Source organism: Stegodyphus dumicola, chromosome 6 (assembly GCF_044657685.1).
Source record: "Stegodyphus dumicola isolate Sdum_Otavi_A_Nest chromosome 6, ASM4465768v1".
Classification (NCBI taxonomy): domain Eukaryota; kingdom Metazoa; phylum Arthropoda; class Arachnida; order Araneae; family Eresidae; genus Stegodyphus; species Stegodyphus dumicola.
In genome coordinates this window covers 5,968,939-5,989,769 of record NC_140773.1, presented here as the reverse complement: position 1 = coordinate 5,989,769, position 20,831 = coordinate 5,968,939, and the positions used below count along the sequence as shown (strand labels likewise).

Below are 20,831 nucleotides of genomic sequence, written 5' to 3'. Positions count from 1 at the left end.
CCAAATATGTTTTAAGACTTGTTATGTTGTTTTAAGACATAACAAGTTTATGTATAGGAACCGGGGGAGCGTGATAAAAGTTAGATTTCGTTATTTATCCAATTTTTCTTTTGAATCTGACATTGCCAAAACAAGAAGAGTTTCGTCATTTAAAACATTTCTATAAGTGGGATTATATGACTATGACCAACAATTGCGGAAATAAAGGCCGGATAAGGGACTGATATATACATGTGATGTACCAGCTTTTGTCCGGAATAAATAGATTGGTGAAGAATCATAAATGTAGTCGTAGTTTAAATTATCAGACGATAAGTTTAAAAAACAGGATCCATTTATTATTATTCAGGAGAAATAGCAGTTGCAAAATCAGATATCCGGAGTAAATAAAAAAGAATTACTAATAATTTTTTGTATGAAGTTTACTGCATCGTTACATTAAAGAAAAGACCTCGATATTCCTTTGCGAGAACTTTTATAGCCTCTGGAAAGGCGGAGCTTCCAAGAAATGACGTCAGCCTCGTCAGCCATTCCAGTTCGCTTTAAATATTTCCAGAACATTCTATAACTGTACGTGTAGAAAAGGCGGGAAAAACAACTTGACTACGGGGCTGTGGATTTAATTCCACGTACTTTGAAATAATAGAACGTCGCCATTAAAAATGAAAAGAACATACAGTTAGAATTTTAAGAATTTTTAATTTCCGTTCCTATACTTGACTATGGAATTTCATTACATACATATATATGTATAATTTTGGTACTGACGGATTGCATTAAAAAAGGAAGGTGTGCCCAGCTAGATGTTATAGAAATTACATGTACAAAATTCCAATGTTCTACGATCAATCGTTTTTTAGTTATACGAGATACAAACAGACAGACAGAAAGAAGTACAGGAGGCCCCAAAACATCGCCATGGGCAAAACTGGTATCGCCCCACTGCACTAACCATCTATATATAAGTGCACCCTGACCGGGCATGCTAACACCATGCTCGGGAATTAGTTTACATTGCAGCATTCATAATACACAGTTATATATTGATGGTGCATAATTTGCATTGCAGACAATATTGTCTCAGATATTCTTTACACGGGTACTTTGCAGTTGGATGGATAGATACAATAATTACAATAGATAATTAGAATAAGTTATTTACAGATGTATATGTTACGGTGAAACACCGAAATCTGGAGAATGTCGACTTTCACCGGTGAATGTCAACATTCACATAGTCTCTTGGTGTATGTCCGAAATATTTTCCAAATACTCTTACTTCTGACTTACACCGGTGAATGTCGACACTCACCAGGTACTAATGGTGAATGTTGAACATATAAGAATATTATAAGAATACATTTCCTTCTCCGTAATTCATTCGCGAAAAAACGCACTTGAGACTCAGAATAAGAACTTAAGACCATAAGAACTTAAAACATACAGTACATTCAAAATGAGAAAGGAAAATAATAGAAGTTATAAATTTACCAAATTATGTGATTCAAATCTTATTTATTGCAACAACTTAAACTATTATGACACTTTGAATTGCAGAAGAGGCCTTTGCTTTTACAACTGCATTTATTTGTGGAACACTTCCTTTTGGAATGGCAGCGTGTACATATACTCCTCTCTTTTCGACCTACACCAGAGCATATCTGTGATTGTCGACATACACCGGTGAGGGTCCGAATGTGCAAGAATGTAAAGAAATATTCCATCTTTCACCGACATATTTGGTGAATGTTGACATTCTCCGGTGAAAGTCGACATTCTCCAATATCGGTCTTTAACGGTAACAAATATACATATTTCTTTTGTGCTTCGGTTTGGAGCTTTGTTGGCGGGGGGGGAGAGAGTTTATGGTATGTGGTTCGTTGTTTGTTTGGTTTTTTTTGTTAACACAGTTTATAAGTTCTCATTCATAGTGCAGTTCATAGTACAGCATACAGTTCATGAATTCATTTCATGGTACATAGTGTTGAGTACGTAGTCCTGGTGCATCTGTCACACATTGCACAGTATGAAGTGGTTCATAGTTCGTAGTATGAGGAAAGTTACGGTTGTCTCAATAAATGGATATATTTAAGTGTGTTTTCTAAAGGCACTATTGTATAGTATTAGGGGGGAGAGTGGATATTCTTATTGTTGCGTTTTATGAACTTAGAGGATTATTTGGGGTTGTAAGCTATGGGATGACACAGGTCCAGTCCTTGGAGGTGTAAGAAATCAAAAATATTTTTGATGTTTTGGAAAAATTTACGGTGCCTAATAATGAATCTTCTACATTCTATTCCAGTGTCGGTGGGATGGCGAATGTGATGGGCTGACGTTAGCGGACACTGAAACATGTAATGTTCAGGGTCTCCGCTTCGTACGTACGTAAGTACAGATGTCTCAAAAAAGTCCCTTTAGAACACAATTTAAATGCCTTTTACAATCCGTTCTGGACAAAAGAGGCCTTTATTCTGTTCGGACATACAGACATCAAGCAAAAAATAATCAAAACGGATTCGGGAATGGTAAAAATGGATTTTTTCTTTAAAATATGTTATTCAGAAATGTTCCGCGCTTACATACTTCTTTTACTTCATACAAGAAGTAGTGAAAATATTGACTGGGAAAACTACGCTTGGCCTGATCTAAAGATTTCACTAAAATCTTAGCGTGCAGGGTATACGAACTGTTTGCAAAACGAACGAAAATTTTTAATAAATTTTAATTTGATAAACAACATTGAGAGGCATAGATAAGATATGTCAGTAGAGAGCGTCACTAGATTTTATATCTACACTCATGTCCGTAAATTAAGGATAATTTGGAGTCACGCGGAAATCGAACTCTAAAATAAATATATCACCTGTAAAATCACTACACACATCTTCAAGAATCATATGCAAATTTCAGGAAGTAACCAGATGACACCGATGGTACGTCACAATGACGAGAGTGATATATAAGGAATACAGGTAAAGAAGTAGAATTGTTCGCAGGCGCTTTATAAGCATTTCAGTGCAATAACCGAATAGTTATGACACAAAGGACGCATTTGGATGATTTTTTACGTGGTAGAATTATCGGCCATCTGGAATGTGGTCGTACCCAACTGGAAGTACTTGGAATTGCCCAGAGTGTCATCTCCAGGCTTTGGCAACGATTCCAAGATGATGGTAATGTGAGCAGACGTTACAGCACAGCTCGCCCCAGAGTTAAAACGCCGAATGAGGACCGGTATTTGGCAGTTACTGTCAAAAGAAACAGGCGGAGCACAGCCTCAGACCTGTCTCGTCAGCTCTCTTCAGCCACTGGTACGACAATTTCAAGGCAGACCATGTACAGACTCTTAGGGCAAATTGGTCTATATGCTCCTAGACCTGTCAAATGCGTTCCACTTACTGCACTGTCGCCTGCGGTTAGCCTGGAGTAGAGAGCATGCATTGTGGACACCGCAACAGTGGGCTTGTGTGATGTTTTCCGACGAGTCCAGGTTTAGCTTGCAGTCTGATTCTCGCCGAACTTTCATATGGAGAGCTCCAGGTACCCGTTACCACCAAGAAAACATCATTGAACGACACCGTTATGGTGGTGCAAGAGTGCTCGTTTGGGGTGGAATTATTCTGGGTTCCAGAACTGACCTGCATGTTCAAATTGGAACCATGACAAGCCAAATCTATTGGGACATCATTCTGGAGCAACATGTACGTTTGTTTTGGGGGCGCCATGGGCGCACAATTTGTGTTTATGGATGACAACGCCCGTCCTCACCGTGCAAACATCGTAAGCGAATGCCTTCAATCGGAGGATATCACCCGTATGGACTGGCCAGCATTCTCACCGGACTTGAATCCAGTAGAGCACGTGTGGGACATGCTTGGCCGACGAGTTGCAGCCCGTCAACCTCCTCCCACATGTCTACACCAACTTCGGAGAGCATTGCGTTTTGAGTGGTGTAATATCCAAGATCAGATCGATAATTTGATACTCAGCATGCTTAGGCGTTGTACGGACTGTATTGCACCGTCTGGGAGACATACAATGTATTAACAATCATACCAACCATGTAATATTGTTTTTTTTTGTAAGTAGTTTTTTTTTTTTTTTTTTTTTTTTTTTTGTAATTTGCTCCAGGGAGAAAAAATCGCTAATTTTTTTAATAATATCAAACATATAGCATCTTTTTTTTGCTCTTTACTTTTTGTTTAATAAATAAGCTTTACAAATAAGTCAAATTTGTTTTGCTTCTAACTCTTCCTTTGCCTGATTTTGCATTATCCTTAATTTATGGACATGAGTGTATATCGACAATCTGTGAAATACTAAAGCCCGCCCCCCCCCCGGAAAAAAAAATTGGCTAAGCACAGCGTAAGGGGTCGTGGGTGCATCAATGGAGTCCTGGATACAGCTCCAAGCATTAAAATATCTTACTAATTTTGCGAATATTTCAATCATTGCGGCGAAAAATCGCAGGTAAAACTAACCAATTATTTTACACTGCTGTATTAAAAACGTTCAGCACTTAAATTACATGAACAATTTTAACAGGAATTTGTCTTTGTCGTACAATTCACGGTTTCAGATTTAAATAAACCTGACTGAACTGAATCCTTAAATATGAAGAAATCGAAATTGTTGAGATAATATTTTCAGGTAAGCTTAGAACCTTTAACTGTAAACTGTATAACTACCTAATAAATTTATCGAAAAATATTAGCAACAAAAATATATATTTTCTAAATTTCTATCAATAAGTAAGTAAAAATATAAGTTCATTAATTGTTTATCGTCGAGGATTTAAAAACTAAAAATGCATTATAATTCAAACAAAGCTACGAGTTTTCAAATTAAATATTTTTTCAATCTAAACAAAACTGACTGGGGAAGAAATAAAAGTATTACTTACAGAAGGTATTTAGAAATTCCGATAAAGATTTTTTAAAAAAGCAAATGTTTTGGAATAAATCTTTCTGGCAACAGTTTATTATTTGAAATGGAAAATATCGTCTATTAAAGTTAAATTTTTTCCTTTTTAAAACGTCGCATGTAAATAAATTGTGATTTAAAGGATATGTTTTTGCGCTTTCCGAAAAGAAACATTTCTATTCCATAATACAAAAACTTTGTGAAATGCAGAGTGTTCAAATTTCTAAGTGCAAAATAAGCTACTAATTAATGGGGAAGCGGAAAACCGTCAATTAATACTTCTACATGGAAAGAAGACTTAAAAAAAAATTCCCGAAAAAGGTACGTGCTATTTCTAACGTTTCTAACGTTAAATAATTGGCAACAATAGAAAATAACCGAAGCAGAAATCAATTATAAAATTTTTAAATACGTCTGTGACAACGACAAATATATTAATAAATCAAGATTTACGAATTAAGAAAACTAAAAAACGTAATGTTCACCAGCTTTAGCCGATGTGTGTGGCTCAACGCAGGACAATTTCGTTTCGACAATTTCGTATTTATCTATGAATTACTGTAGAGCCTGTATGAAAACTATTTACTAGGAGGTAATTGGAAATATAATGTGACTCTTCATAAAATATGTGTTTACGTAAAAGGCTGCAACAAAAGGTCTATTCATAATCGAAAACGAAGAGGAAAAAAATGTACAAAACTGGTTCCATCTATGCAAAGGATGTTTCAGTAAGGAGTTTATGACTGTTGAAGAATTCCATTATAATGGGGAATTAAAAGTAAGAAGAGTGGAAGAAAAGTGTTTAAATCAACTTAACGTACTATCGAAAGCACATTTTACGTCCGATATGTACAGTACACCGCAGAGATGACATTCGTTCTAGGTCGTGCCGTACGGAATTGAACGTCATTTCAGTGGAACTTCAAGTTTAGAAAACAACGTAATTGTTACATTGGCATACAAGGCCTGTTGTTAATACATAATCTCTGATAGTTTTTCTTTTTTACAAGATGTTTTGAACAGCACAGTATTATAATTTACATAAATATTTATTTAGCATTAACCTATACTGTTCGAGGGTTAGTGGTACAAAGAATTTTGTTGTATAAGTACTGAAATACGCACTAAAATCGAGAATAAAAAAATTTCCGTCTTTAGTATGCAAGAAGATTGATTTCGTAGTATATTATAGTCCGATATTTATAGAAGAAATTTTCTTTCTTTATCCCAAAGACTTTCAAAGAGTGGAACTTCATCAAGACAGAGCAATAGGCCGTACTTCGAAAAGTACCATTGCATTTCTTGAAGAAATGAAAACGGATACAGGCACTGTATATTTATCTTTTCAACGTATTTCTGTGGAGTCCGCCGATGTTTTATCTATGGATTATTGTGTCTCTGGTCATTGGGAAAGAGCTCTTTCTTATCACAAAGCTGCCACGATTGACGAATTCTGGAAAGTATTGGAAGAGGAATGGAAATGAATACCCCTGGAAATTTTATGAAAAAATTCTCCTCTCATGGAAATCACGATGTAGATTTAGTTCGGTGAAAGGCTATCATATTGAACATTTAAAAAGTAAACTTTACATTTTAAATATTAATCGAACCCCGAAATCGTTCTAAAATATGCAATCCCCCTCTGTATTTATCTCTAAATCAACATTGAGGAAAATATTTTAAATATATGCCTACTTCTTAGATTTCATTCTGATATCAGAGGTTCAGTCCTGCATTAATTTTTTTTTTAATCTTATAAGGTATTTCTCCCACCTTCCTGGCGTGCCTTCGTAGTGTAGTGGTCAGCACACTTGGCCGGTGTTCCAGAGGTCCATGATTCGAAGGCGTTTGCTAATTTTTCGTCTTCCCGCCTTTTACAAATAATCCTAATGTCTCCACAGTGGCGCCCGAACTAAAAGGGTGTTGGATGAGGTTTCTCCACACCCAGGATTTGGCGATTGGGTTCCCTAAAAACCTCACTTGCCCTTTAAAAGGGGGAATATATAAGGCATTTTTCCCGCCTTCCTAGCGTGCCTTCGTGGTGTAGTGGTTCTGCACGCTGGGCCGGTTTTCCAGAGGTCCGTAGTTCGATTCCCGGCGAAGGCGGTTGCTAATTTTTCATCTCTCTTGCTTCCAAAAAATCCTAATGTCTCTACAATCTGATGATAATGCATTTTATTATGAAGTTACTTCTATTATTGCGAATAAAGAAGAATGTTCATCGATTTACGTCACCTAAGCACAATCTCTAAAACTTTACTTTTGATTTCAACTGTTTGGTCCAACTTTTATTAGCACGTTCATTTCGTTCCTCCATTTCTGAATCTTGCCATTCTTCTCAGAATAATACTAATTAATGTCACATAAAAATGCAATGTAATAAAGATAATTCTTAATAATTGGCTGTTTTTGTGTCTACCAATGGCGCATTGGTGTCTTCAAGGTTCAGATGCTTTTCCAAGTTGCTGCTTTAGTGGATTAAAACTGAGGCATGAGCTGATCGGATTGAAATTTGCAACATTGCTTAGTAAGTAAGATATAAATTAATCCTTCCCAGTTTAGTTTCTAGGAGAATCTAAACTAATTACGACTACCTTTCGGGTAAGAACATTAGATCATCGTTAATTTGAAAGCAATCAATATTTGATACAGCACTGGAAAGTAATTATTCATTGCGTGAAGGTCAAGTCTGCAAAGATGGCATATGTTCAATTCGTTATCTTTAATTACTAATAAAATTTTAACTATTCTTCCACTTTCTTGTACGGTTATAGTACCTCCTTGTCCCATTAACTTCCGCTACTTTTTTACTTGTTGTATGATCTATTTCTGTGAAAATTTTCTCTAAGCAGTGTAAATTTAGCAAATGAAATTGAATAGGAAGAGGCTAGTTTATAAGGTATTTCTCCCACTTCCCTAGCGTGCCTTCGTGGTGTAAAGGTAGCACGCTGGGCCGATATTCCAGAGGTCCGTGGTTCGATTCCCGGCGAAGGCGGTTGCATATTTTTATCTTTTCTGCTTCCAATTGACCTAATGACTCTACAAGTGGCGCTCGAACTAAAAGGGTTGTGAATGATGATTCTCCGCTCCCAGGATTTGGCGAATAGGTCCCCTAAAACTCTAGTCACCCTTTAAAAAAGGGAGCATATAAGGTATTTCTCCCACTTTCCTAGCGTCCTTCACGGTGTAACGGTAGCACGCTGGGCCGGTATTCCAGAGGTCTGTGGTTCGATTCCCGGCGAAGGCGGTTGCATATTTTTCATCTTTTCTGCTTTCAATTAACCTAATGACTCTACAAGTTCAGGAGAAATATTAAAGAATGTGAAACTTTTGCTTGGGAAAAGGAAGCTTGAATAAATCTTCTATCCTTAAATTTTAAATTTTCTTCTGCAAAATTTATTCAGAAACTTATACTGGTTAATTAAATTTCTTTAAAGTCTTCCGCGTAAGTTAAAATTTTTATTTGGATTTTAATTAATAACTGTAATTCGATTTCTTTTATTTCGGCTGTTTTTATATACCTCTTTTAAAATTTTATTTTTATCCTTTATATATATCCTTTAATATACCAAGTGTCTGTTTTACTCGATTCATAGTAAAATGAATTAGTACGGTTGCTAAGGATAATTTTTCTCTAATAAAGTTGGAGGTAATATCTCTCTTTCGATCTGCATTAAATCATTTTAATACGAAATTATTTCCATTAGAAAAGAAGGTTACACTAATTAACGTTCCTTAACGAAATAAATAAGACAAATAAAATTATCATGTACTGAACTTGTATGAAATACATTTGCAATTCTTTTTCTGGCTCATATACTAATTACAGCATTTCGAGATTATTTTCGTGGAACTAAACCCATTACCCTCCAGCTTTCATAGCCTTTTTTTTTTATGAATAACCACGTGCATCATCGTTCAGACTGATTTCAAAATCGTTACATTGTCCTTAGTAAACTACCAAGGAGTTCTTCGTTTTTGAATCCTCACTTATTCTCATACAGTAGAGAACTTGTGAAGAATTACTATATTACTTTGAACTGAGGAACGTAAAAGTTTGTCGGAGTGTAAGTGATCGGCATATCCATTTAACAAATGCAAGAGTCGTGGCTCGATTCCCGATGAAAGAACAGTTTATTTTTCATGTTTCGACGTATGAAAATCTAAATAACTTCTACAGTGATGTCTGAATTAAAATGTGGCGAACAATTGTGACCGCCTGGATTCCTCAGTTAATCTTTTAAGTGGTAAATAATACAAGAAATTATCGCGTATCCTCTGCGTGCTCAAGTCGTTTGCGTATTTTTAATTTTGAACAATTGGATTACTACTGATATATTGTTAAAATGACAAAATGATATAGCTATTGATTATGATATAATGAAAACACACTTCATGACTATTGACTATGACACGGACTAATAACTATGACAAGGACTAATAACTATGACAAGGACTAATAACTATGAAAAGGACTAATAGTTGAATATTGTAAATATACTAATTTTATGACTATTGACTGACTATGCCTATCGATTATGATATAATGAAAACATACTTCATGACTATTGACTATGACATGGAGTATTGACAATGACTAATTGTTGAATATTGTAAATATACCAATTTAATTACTATTAACTGACTATGACAATGACTCTTTGCTACCTGACAATATAACATGACTTTTGAACAACTGATATATTGTCGCAACACCAATACGATATATCTCTATATCTATTTACAATGACTAAATGACAATTTACTTTATGAATATTGACTATGACAAGGATTTTACTATGAAAAGATATATGGATCCTGATTTTATTATTATTGTATTATTATTGTAAATTGTCGGTAAATATTACCGCAGAATTATATTATAGAGCATTGTATTTTTATGTAATATGTTTAATATATGTAACATCAGAAAATTGTTAAATAAGCTATATTACTGCGTTAAAGGACAGTATTGTAGTACATTAAGTTATATTATTTATCAAAATTGTGATGTGTAGCTATACTGTATTATTGTATCGTATGTTCTGTATCCTAGTATTATTATGCAACTGTGAACATGTTTGGAAAAAATATTCTGACAAAATTGATTGTAAGGCAGCACGTAGTGCACATATGCAATGTAACAATAAAATGTAACTTGCTGTATATATTTGCAAAACTTTTCAATAAATGCCGCTGATCTGATAACTTCCACTGCAGGAGTATCATCCCGCCAGGCTAACGCCTTAGATCGGGAGCTCCTGTAGTGGTGTTCGAGTTCAAGTCGTTTGCATATGAACTAGCAAATGAAAGATCCGTAGTTCGAAGCTTCAGAAGACCACACTTTTTTTTTTTTTTTTTTTTTACATTTCCTGGTTCGAAATGTCAAGCGGTCGGTGTCCGCCGATAACATCGCAGCAAAAACATCGCGGAGAAAACAACGCAAGGCGAAAACGTCGTGCTATAAAACATCGTGGGAGAAAACATCGCAGTCCTAAAACGTGGTAAAAAACATCGTCGTCGAAAATAAAGCGCTTCAAAAACTTCGCAGTTTAAAAACATCGTCGTCGAAAATATCGTGGTAAAAAATAAAGTATCTACAAATCATCGCATGACGATAACATCGCAGATATGCTTTTTTCAAAACATGCTTTAATAACTGTAAATGAATATTCCCATAATGATTTGTGAGGGCAAAATGTAAAGAAGGATAATTTTTACTTTCACATTTTTTGTTAACTAATAAATTTTTGCTGAAAAAGTAACAAGGAAACTTAAACATAGAAAATTAAATGCAACTTATAGCTTATACGTTTCATGGAAAATTACCAGTAAAAACTTTATAAAAAAAGGATTTATTAATGGCCTTTGTTAGTTAACTATGTCGGTTTAAAATTCTATTAAGTGCTATAAGTTGCATTAATTTGCTATGCTTAAGTTTCCTTCTTACTTTTTCAGAAAAATTTATTAGTTCATAAAAAAATGTGAAAACAAAAATTATCCTTCTTTATATCTTGCACTCACAAATCATTATGGGGATATCCATTTACAATTATTAACGCATGTCTGCGATGTTATCGTCATGCGATGATTTGTAGATACTTTATTTTTTACCACGATATTTTCGACGACGACGTTTTTAAATTGCGAAGTTTTTGAATCGCTTTATTTTCCACGACGATGTTTTGTACCACGATGTTTTAGGACTGCGATGTTTTCTCCCACGATGTTTTGTAGCACGACGTTTTCGCCTTGCGTTGTTTTCTCCGCGACGTTTTCGTCCACGATGTTTTTGCCACGATGTTTTCGGCTGTAACCCAAGCGGTCTCGCCAATGACTCCCGTATTAAAATATGGTGGACCAATTTCCACTTGGATTTGATCAACTGAATGAATCTCTTTCCTCACCCTAATCGTTCTTTAAGAGAGGCGTAATGTATGTAATTATTTGTGTGGTGTCGTGATCTTAGTGGAAGGAAGTGTATATTAAAGGGTCACATGTAGTAGTTAAACTGCAAATACAGTTTAGAAAAGAGTTTTAAACCCATACATTTGCTCGACTCAACATCACTCGAACTAAGATAAGTCCGAAGCATAACTTCTCAAAATATCCATAGAAATGTCCTAGAAGACGGCAGACATCATTGAGCCCTGAAAGGCAAGAAAAGCTCAAAGAAACGTTTACTCAAGAGTTGATCAAGATCTGCGAGGTAAGCTGGCTCTGATATAGAAATTTCAAAATTTCGTGGCTATCGCATTTTCAAGTGTTGTCAATAGAAAAGTTATATTTCATGAAGAATCTGTGCTTTCAATGAAAACGAGCTTGACCAAAGAATGCAATTCTGCAAGACAAAAAACGTTTTGTTTTCCTATTTTAAAAAAGATATTGAGGGAAAATTATTCATTTTGTAGATTCATTTGCAGAGACATTAGGATTTTTTGGAAGCAGGCAAGATGAAAAATTAGCAACCGCCTTCGCCGGGAATCGAACAACGGACCTCTGGAATAACAGCGCAGCGTGCAGAACCACTACACCACGAAAGCACGTTAGGAAAGTGGGAAAAAATACCTTATATACTCCCCTTTTTGAAGGGTGACTGGGGTTTTAGGGGATCCAATCGCCAAATCCTGGGTGTGGAGAATCCTCATCAAACAACCTTTTAGTTCGGGCGCCACTGTAGAGAAATTAGGATTTTTTTTAAAGCAAGAGAGATGAAAAATTAGCAACCACCTTCGCCAGAAATCGAACCACGGACCTCTGGAATTCCGGCCCAGCGTGCAGAACCACTACACCACGAAGGCACGCTAGGAAGGCAGAAATACCTTATATAATCCCCCTTTTAAAGGGCGATTGGGGTTTTCCAGGGGACCCAGTCGTTAAATCCTGGATGAGGAGAATCATCATGCAACACACTGTTAGTTCGGGCGCCACTGTAGTAGAGACATTAGGTTCATTTGAAAAGACGGAGAGATGAAAAATTAGCAACTGATTAAAATTAGCAAAGATGAAAACTTTGGTTCTAAAGCGAATTTTTAAATGAGGCTTGTTTCAAAATATTTGTATAAACGCGAATTTTAATATGAATACCAAAATAAATAAATAAAATTTACATTACGCACAAAAGGGCTTTTTTTAACGTTTTATGTGTTACCTTTATTTATTAAATATCATGTTCTTCGCACTTAAACCATAAAATTCAATTCAACAGCAATAATTTTAAAATAATTTTAATAATTTTTAAATGAGCATATGTTTAGAACTTTTCGATAAACAGACCTCGCGCGCTGGAGATTAATTTTTTTAGGGGAAGGGGTCAATTTTGTTTGGGGGGGGAATGTCACCGGTATAGTGATTAGCGTTGCTGACTGCCGTATCGTTGGGAGACTGCTTGGATGTTTGTAAGTGCATAATGTCTTTGTGGAATAGGTGCACTTAAAAAACACGGCAAATCGAAAGTCCTCTCGAGTGGTTTGGCGGTAGGGAAAGAGTGGTGGGAGATTCTTGGACCCCTGCTTTGATTCTGTTTCAAAACTGTGAGGGAACTTCCTAAAGCCATACTATCACCAATAAGGCACTCAAGGCCTATGTAAACGACAGTTGAAATCCTCCATTCCTTGCCACGATAAAATTTGTGGCCTTGTTTTGATGTTGCTGTTAGGCAAGTGAGACAAGTCATTACAACAACAATATGTTTTGAGAGTAAACCATATTTTAATGAACACTTCAAAATCATTTAAATTATGGAATGTCATGTATTATTTTGTTTTTGTTCCTTCTGTAATGCCCGCCATTAAAAAAAACTGTAAAACTGTGTTTTATAAACGACAGACATTATTTTCTAAGCCATACTGTGAGGTGCTTGGGATACTAAGTCTCCATTCTAGTTTTTGTCCCTTGCTCTCTTTAGACATCTTGTACAGCTCGATTTTTTCTAGCTCATCACGAGTATTAAGTAGTTTAAAATTTTTTAATAGTTTTAATGTTAAATTTGATTAAGTTAACGTCTCATGATTGGTTTTCATTTTCTAGTCATGGCACGACGAAGCTGCAGAAGATGCTCAGAGGTGGGCAGAACAGTGTCAGTTACTATTGCACGACAATATTACAGGTCGTTGGACTGACGGTGAGTAAATTTCAGCTAACTTTCACAATCAACTGAAATGTTCACCGAAAATACTTTTTGTGTTGCTTGAAATTCTTAAATTTCATAATGAGATTGGTCGCATCTAATTCTACTTCAAGTGTTTCAGCAGTAAATCTATTTCAATATTTTATATTGTCTACAGAAGCAGTTCAGAGGCAATCCTAGCCTGTAAACTCGCGATACATTGTTGTGATAATAATGATTGTAATAATATCGAAAAAATTTAATTTAAAGAAATCGATATTATTTTAGGGCTGAGATGTTTTCTCCTTGCTTTCTTTTTTCCCACGATGTTTTCTATGATAATGTTTTCCCCTTGCTTTGCTTTCTCAGCGACGTTTTTTCCGTGACGATATTTACCTGTAACCAACACCAGTAGCCTTTGAGTAATTTGATCGATGATTTATCCCAAGTTCCTTTTACAAATATCCTAAACTTCCTGTGCAGCAAAGGAGACTTCGACAGTAAACATTGCCATCCTGATACACTATTGGCTCTCTGACAAACTGTTCCTGAACAATCGAATGTATAAAATGAAGTTTCGTAAAGTTTCTACAGGTTATATTTATACTTGAGTGCGTGAAAGAAATTTGATGATCAAAATAGAAAGTCTCTCAATGCAATAATAAATTTTTATCTAAATGAGATTGGTCGCATCTAATTCTACTTCAAGTGTTTCAGCAGTAAATCTATTTCAATATTTTATATTGTCTACAGAAGCAGTTCAGAGGCAATCCTAGCCTGTAAACTCGCGATATGCAACTTATTTGCCTTTGCAAGAAGTACAACGGAACAACGGCGATGACAAGGAACAAAAACCAAGACAAGTACCTAGGGGCAAGGAACAATGAGAAGGAATAGTGTCAATTAACTTCGAAGGAATTGCGCATTGAATTTACTTTCATTTTGACAATTTACTTCGAATATACGATTTTGAGTTTGAATTTAGATGACTTTTTTAACCTTGATTAAAAAATTATATAACTTTGACAACTAATTGACAATTTATTTGATTTATCAGACTGAATTGACAATTTATTTTTATTTCGAATTTATGCCTCCGTTGAGCGTATGACGGAACATTAGCGACGAAAAGGATCAGTGGCAAAGACAATGAACTATAAAATAGAACAATAAAAAGGGGCAATAATAAAAAATCATAACAGTTAACTCTGAATAAATTTGGCACCGAATTTACTCTAAATTCGAATTTGAATTGGTAGTTGTGACCTCGAACTTGTATGACAGTTTTTGCTGCCCGACCGGTATAATATTTAGCGTTGCTGTCTGCGGTGCCTAAGACCCCGGGTTCGAATCGCGGGCAAGGCATGGATGTTTGTAAATGTATATAGTATCTGTGCGACATGGGAGCACTTTAAATATGCGGCGAGCCGAAAGTCCTCTAAAGAATTCGGTAGTAGAGGAAGAGGGGGGAAGACTCTCAGACCCGTCCCCCTGGATGCTCTCCATCAAAACTGGGGAGGGGGGAACTGAGCTAGGTCTCGCTGTCACCTGTAAGGTGTTCAAGGCTGTGGCCAACGACAGGCGTAAACTTGCTTTCCTTGCCACGAGGAGTTTTGTGGGCTTGGGCTGACTATAGGTGAGACAAGTGTTGGTTGAGACAACTGAGTGACTATAGGTGAGACAAGTGTTAGTTGAGACAACTGAGTGACTATAGGTGAGACAAGTGTTAGTTGAGACAACTGAGTGACTATAGGTGAGACAACAACAGCAATTGACAGTTTTATCCGAATGGACATTTTAATAATAGCTTAATTCTGACTTTCTGTATGAAATATTGATTATTCTATATATCTAAGGACTATATGTTCTTTTATATATTTTATCATATCTTTGAACTGTGTGCTGGATCTGTGGAGTATGTAATGTATGTCTGTCGTCTATATAAAATCTCTATATTTGTAATCAAGATAATCCTCCTGTTAAATATCCATGTACAAATTACACATGTCACTGGAAGCTCGAAAAGTGAGACATTTCATGGGAAAGTAACAAACAACTTACGTAAATTTGTCAATTTCCTCCTAAAACTTACTAAAGGTATATACCACATACCATGCGGATGATGTAGTCCGTTTGGTCTATATAAAGACGTCAATTCGAATGTCATCTCGATGGAAAATAGAATAAAGTTTTTATAGAAACATTTACTGAAAATATCACAGGAATACAGAGCCTAATATCTAGCATTCTGATTTACAAAGCACAAATCAAAACTGTGTTCTTTCAGTGTTGCCGTTTATCTTTTACTTAAGGATAAGGATAAGGATAAGGAACGGGGGACGTGGGCACTATGCCTCTACCATACGGTTAATTAGTATAGCACTACGTCCACCATGATCTAGAAAACCCCTAAAACAACACTAATTCAAATACGTGAGTACAATATTGAAAATGAATGGTTGATTACAAACAATTGTGGTATACCTTGGCAGTAAAACTGTTGCATTTGTGTAAATAACAAGTTGCATTTGTGTAAATAACAAGTTACGATAAAGACAAAGATGTAGTGATAGTCTGTAAAGTACTAACGATTAGTATTTCAGTTGTTGCCATTAAAAGAGGATACTTCCTGCTGTAATGGTCACTCCAGGGTGCATTTGTGTAAATAACAAGTTGCATTTGTGTAAATAACAAGTTACGATAAAGACAAAGATGTAGTGATAGTCTGTAAAGTACTAACGATTAGTATTTCAGTTGTTGCCATTAAAAGAGGATACTTCCTGCTGTAATGGTCACTCCAGGGTCATTTATTCTGCTGCACAGAGGTCCGTGCCGAGACTGGCTAGCTTCTCCATAATTTTGATGAACTGTCGGCAGAGGTGCTTCTGTTTGACCATGAGCTTACAGAATGCCTGTGTGTTTGTAGCGGGAATACGTATGTGCATCCCGTTGGTCAGAGAGCAGGTAGTGACGTAATGCTCCGGAGTACCCAGGTGACCGCAGCTGCACTGGTCTGTGTCAATCGTGCCGTGCCTGGCAAAGTACTCCGGGAAGGGTCTATGGCCTGTAACATAACGGACCAGGTGCGGGTGAGAGTAGAGCCTGGCTGGATTAACATACAAAAGATGATAATGAGTACGTCTGCCGGTCTCAGCAATGTCCCACTCAGCCTGCCACTTTGAGAGTGCTTGCAGATGAAGCATTCTTTTTAAGGTAGAGTGTGGCCACGGTAATGCTAGCTCCCCGGCTTCCTTATTTAGGGCAGCGTCTTTCGCAAGGAGGTCTGCTGCCTCATTTCCCATATTGCCTGTATGGGCTTTCGTCCATGTCAGGCGAGCTTCCAGATGTTTAAACTGTCGTAAGAGGCTTTGAATTTCCTGGACTATTGAGGAGGAGTGTGCCGGATTTTGCGAGGCTCGCAGAGCTGACTTACTATCGGATACTATAACAGCTTTTTTGATGTTGTTGTGCGCTTTTACTATTTCTTCCGTTGTCAGTTATATCTACTCAGTCTATAATAGACAATTTCATGTCATAATACCAAACGGCCTTTCATAGTGTAGGGTAAGGTGCAACCTTTTATCAACTCCAATCAATTTATATTCTTCAATCTCAATCTTGCATTTATCTCCATAACTAGTAATATATTGTGCATACGTCTTCTTTTAGAAAATATATATTTTTTTCATCTACTTGTATCTCAGTTGTCTCATTTTTGTCCGTTCCAAACATTTATTAGATTGCTCTAGTGATATAAGAAGTAACTTTGGGGGTTTGGCTAAATATATGTGATAAGGTTGCTATTGATGTGGAAACCAAGTCTTGCAGAGCCTACTGAACAGGCTAGCGAGTTATCGCTACGTTTTATACATATTCTTAAACACAGGAGAAGGTTTTACATAACCTTTTTATTTAGTTTGAGTAGCACGACTTTGGCTACAGACAAAAAGAAAAAGAAAACTCATGACTAAATTAAATAAATAACAGAAACTTTAATTGAAGGCTAACGTGTAGAGTCATTAGGATTTTTGGAAGCAGAAAAGATGAAAAATATGCAACCGCCTTCGCCGGTAATCGAACCACGGACTCTGGAATATCGGCCCAGCGTGCTACCGTTACACCACGAAGGCACGCTAGGGAAGTGGGAGAAATACCTTATAAACGTAGTCGAAGACTGTTGTTATCGTTGTTGTAACTAATCTCACTTGTCTGTTCTAATCAGAATTAGCCCACAAAATTTAATGAGGCAAGAAGTACAGAACTGCGCCTGTTGTCGGCACCATTAGGAACAGTGTAATTTTGCCCAGTTCCAGCCCAATTTTGATGGAGAGTACCTTGGGCGGTCCGAGAGTCTCCCACTCCTCTTCTTCTACCACCAACCACACGAGAGGACTTTCGCCTCGCCACAAAGGAACTAAACATTTACAGCATGCGAGCCTTCTCCAGACGACTTAAGATAAGATAGTCAGGTGACAGATGACGGAGGACGGGGACGCCTGATGTTTAACAGAGGTAAACAGGCATATGTCCCGTGGCCTCCCCTATCTAGTGGCAGCAACTCCCAGGAGCCTCATGAGGCCACCTCGGGAGTTTATTGAAGAATTTTAGGTAATTGTACATGGCCATACAGAGGCGTCTTAAGAATACATTAGTTTTGATCGATAGGTGAATGATTTGTTACATCTTTGTTTGTTAGACACTAATTACAGCATATACATACACATACAAGTACATACACTTGCACATATAAAGATACATACAAAACACTTGTAAAACACATATAAAAGCACATATATAACACATATAAAACATGTAAGCACATTATAGAATAATAGAAATTAGATACTAGTTTGCACACACTTCTACAAGTAAAACAAATACTTATAATGAAACATAATTAAGCTAATATATAGTAAACACTTACACTAAAGACACATATAGATCACATGTAAAATGCGCATATAAACATACATAAAGCATGCAGGCACACTGTAGAATATTAAATTTTGTTATTAGATGGTATAAGAATTACAGATGAAACTTTATGCTGTAGAATACATTATGCAATACATTATATCAGGTACACAATACTTATTTAATTTGAATAGATATGCAGCGCTTTTTATATACATAATGCTTACAGAATTGATACACAATGTAAAAACAGATACACTATTCTTGTAAAGCATTAGATATTAGAAATTATACTGCGCACAATTGTACAAACGAAATAAGACACTATACTACTATATACAATACAGTTATGGTGTACAATTATGCAAACGAAATTATACTAACGTATTAAAACACAGAATAAAACACTATATACTACGATACATAACACAATTGTGCACAATTATATAAACACAATTATACTAACAGATTAAAAAAAACTATACTATTGTATACACACAATTATAGTACGCAGCACCATGCATGCTATGTTGCCAAGCTATATATTTCTATGCGAAGCTATGAGATTATACAGGTAATGCAGATACAATATTGATAGATATAGATGAATTATACATTATGCATATGTCAGATACAGTAGTCAGAATCACTACCCAATATCAGGTTGGGGGGGGGGCAATCTAAGACTGCGCATTCAGTAACGTGAACTACTTAAAATCGGCGCGTAAGTTAAAAGTAAAAGCCAAAGAGGAATATCACATTTGAATAGATCTAGAGAAAAAAAAAAAAAAACTCGCAGCATATGCAAGTGCCAGAAATACTTTCTCTCTTTCATGATTGAAAAACCCTCACCTTAAATACTCTCAGTTACTAATACTGCATTCTGGTGAGGAATTCGGAAGGAAGAAATTAACAGTAAAGATCAAAATCATAACTGGTCTATTAACATGTGTGTGTGGGATTATGGCAAAGCCTCGAGGGCTATCTGCCTAAGGGCAAAGAATATGTATTGTTAACAATACATAAATAAATAATAAAGAAAATAATAAATGAATAATAAAGAAAGCTTCGCAACAGCAGGAATGGCTCCCTTCGAACGAAAAGGGAAACAGCTGCGCATGCATAAAATATCTGTCACCAAAAAGCGCCAAAGCTCGAACAGGTTCGACGGTCACGTTTATTTTCGTTCGACGGTCACAAAAGTTTAAAGCTGTGTGACTCCAGTTTTTCCCTCCATATTGACGGATATCAAATCAGACTGCGATATGGATAATGCAGGTTCAACAGCCAGTGAAAGTTCACCGAATTTTCTTATTCATCTTAATCCGTGTTCCTCAATTTCTCCTGTACACGTGACGAATGAGGAAAATCTCGGCCAGATCCAGTACATCACAAAGGGGGAAATTCTCGCCAACAGGTTCCGTCGCCAAATCCCTTGGCGAATTTTCCCTCTTCTTTCTAGCGGCGTAGAACACAAACTGGTTTACATTACGTCTATGGAGCCTTTCCTTCTTTACATAAACGCTCTTCGCCTAAGGGGAGGGATGGCTTCGTGAAGGTCTTTCTAAGGCAAACTGGCTCGTATACACGTTACACATGGGGAAAACCACGAAAACGCCCATGCAGCCAGCCCGTTCGTGGGATTCGAACCTCGGACCGAACTACCAGTGTTCGGCGACTTTACCACTCGGCCACTGGTGGGCTATAGGTCTATTAACATGAAGTGAATTATAATGTTAAAGCTTGTTAAATGTGTCTTTGGTACAACTCTGATAAACGCCCTAATTTCACCAAATGTGGCAATATGTGTTTTGCGCTGGTTTTTGGCGCGATTGCTTGTTGTATGGCAACCATGTCGACGTTGAAAAGTCTTTTGGTGGAGTAGTTTAAATTGCTAGTTGGTTCGTGTCGCGTGTGTTTTTGAAATGGCCTATGTTGCTATGAAAGACGTGGTGGGAAGGTTTCAGCCGCGTATTTTAGATTGTGTGCAGAGTAAATTTAGTATGAAAAGATACGATGTTGGAGTTGTTAACGAGTCTTTTGTTCACGGATGTATTTATGGGGATCGTAGTGTATTTTTGGAATTTCTGTGGGAGTCGGGACTTTTAAAACGGAGTTTGACGTGTCCGAAATGCGGAGCTGATATGAGAACTCGGACGAAAAATGGTGTTTCTGATAGACTTGTGTGGGTTTGCAGTAAAATTGTTGCTAATAAAGTATGTGAGTGTCAGCGGAGTTTAAGGTTTGGTTTTCGTGTAGCAAGTTAACGTTGGAGGAAGTTTTTATTGTTACTTTCGAAATTTTGAATCGTAGAATGGCATGTGATATAGCAAAATCGTGGAAGTTTTCTTCACAGACGTTGTGTGACTGGCGAAATTTTGTTAAC

The 20,831-nt window shown here is 36.5% G+C and overlaps 1 protein-coding gene and 1 non-coding gene across 3 annotated transcripts in view; both read left to right on the top strand.

Annotated features, from left to right (window-relative positions):
• Window positions 1-20,831, top strand: part of LOC118189015 (cysteine-rich secretory protein 2-like) — an 80,198-nt gene that overhangs the window by 25,392 nt on the left and 33,975 nt on the right. For both annotated transcript variants that reach the window (XM_085818016.1, XM_035359548.2), the window contains exon 4: window positions 13,453-13,546. In XM_085818016.1, coding sequence (XP_085674142.1) covers window positions 13,453-13,546 — 94 coding nt within the window. The remainder of the gene's footprint in view (window positions 1-13,452; window positions 13,547-20,831) is intronic.
• Window positions 7,847-7,918, top strand: TRNAI-GAU (transfer RNA isoleucine (anticodon GAU)). The gene has a single exon. It is a non-coding gene; the product is annotated as a tRNA-Ile (tRNA).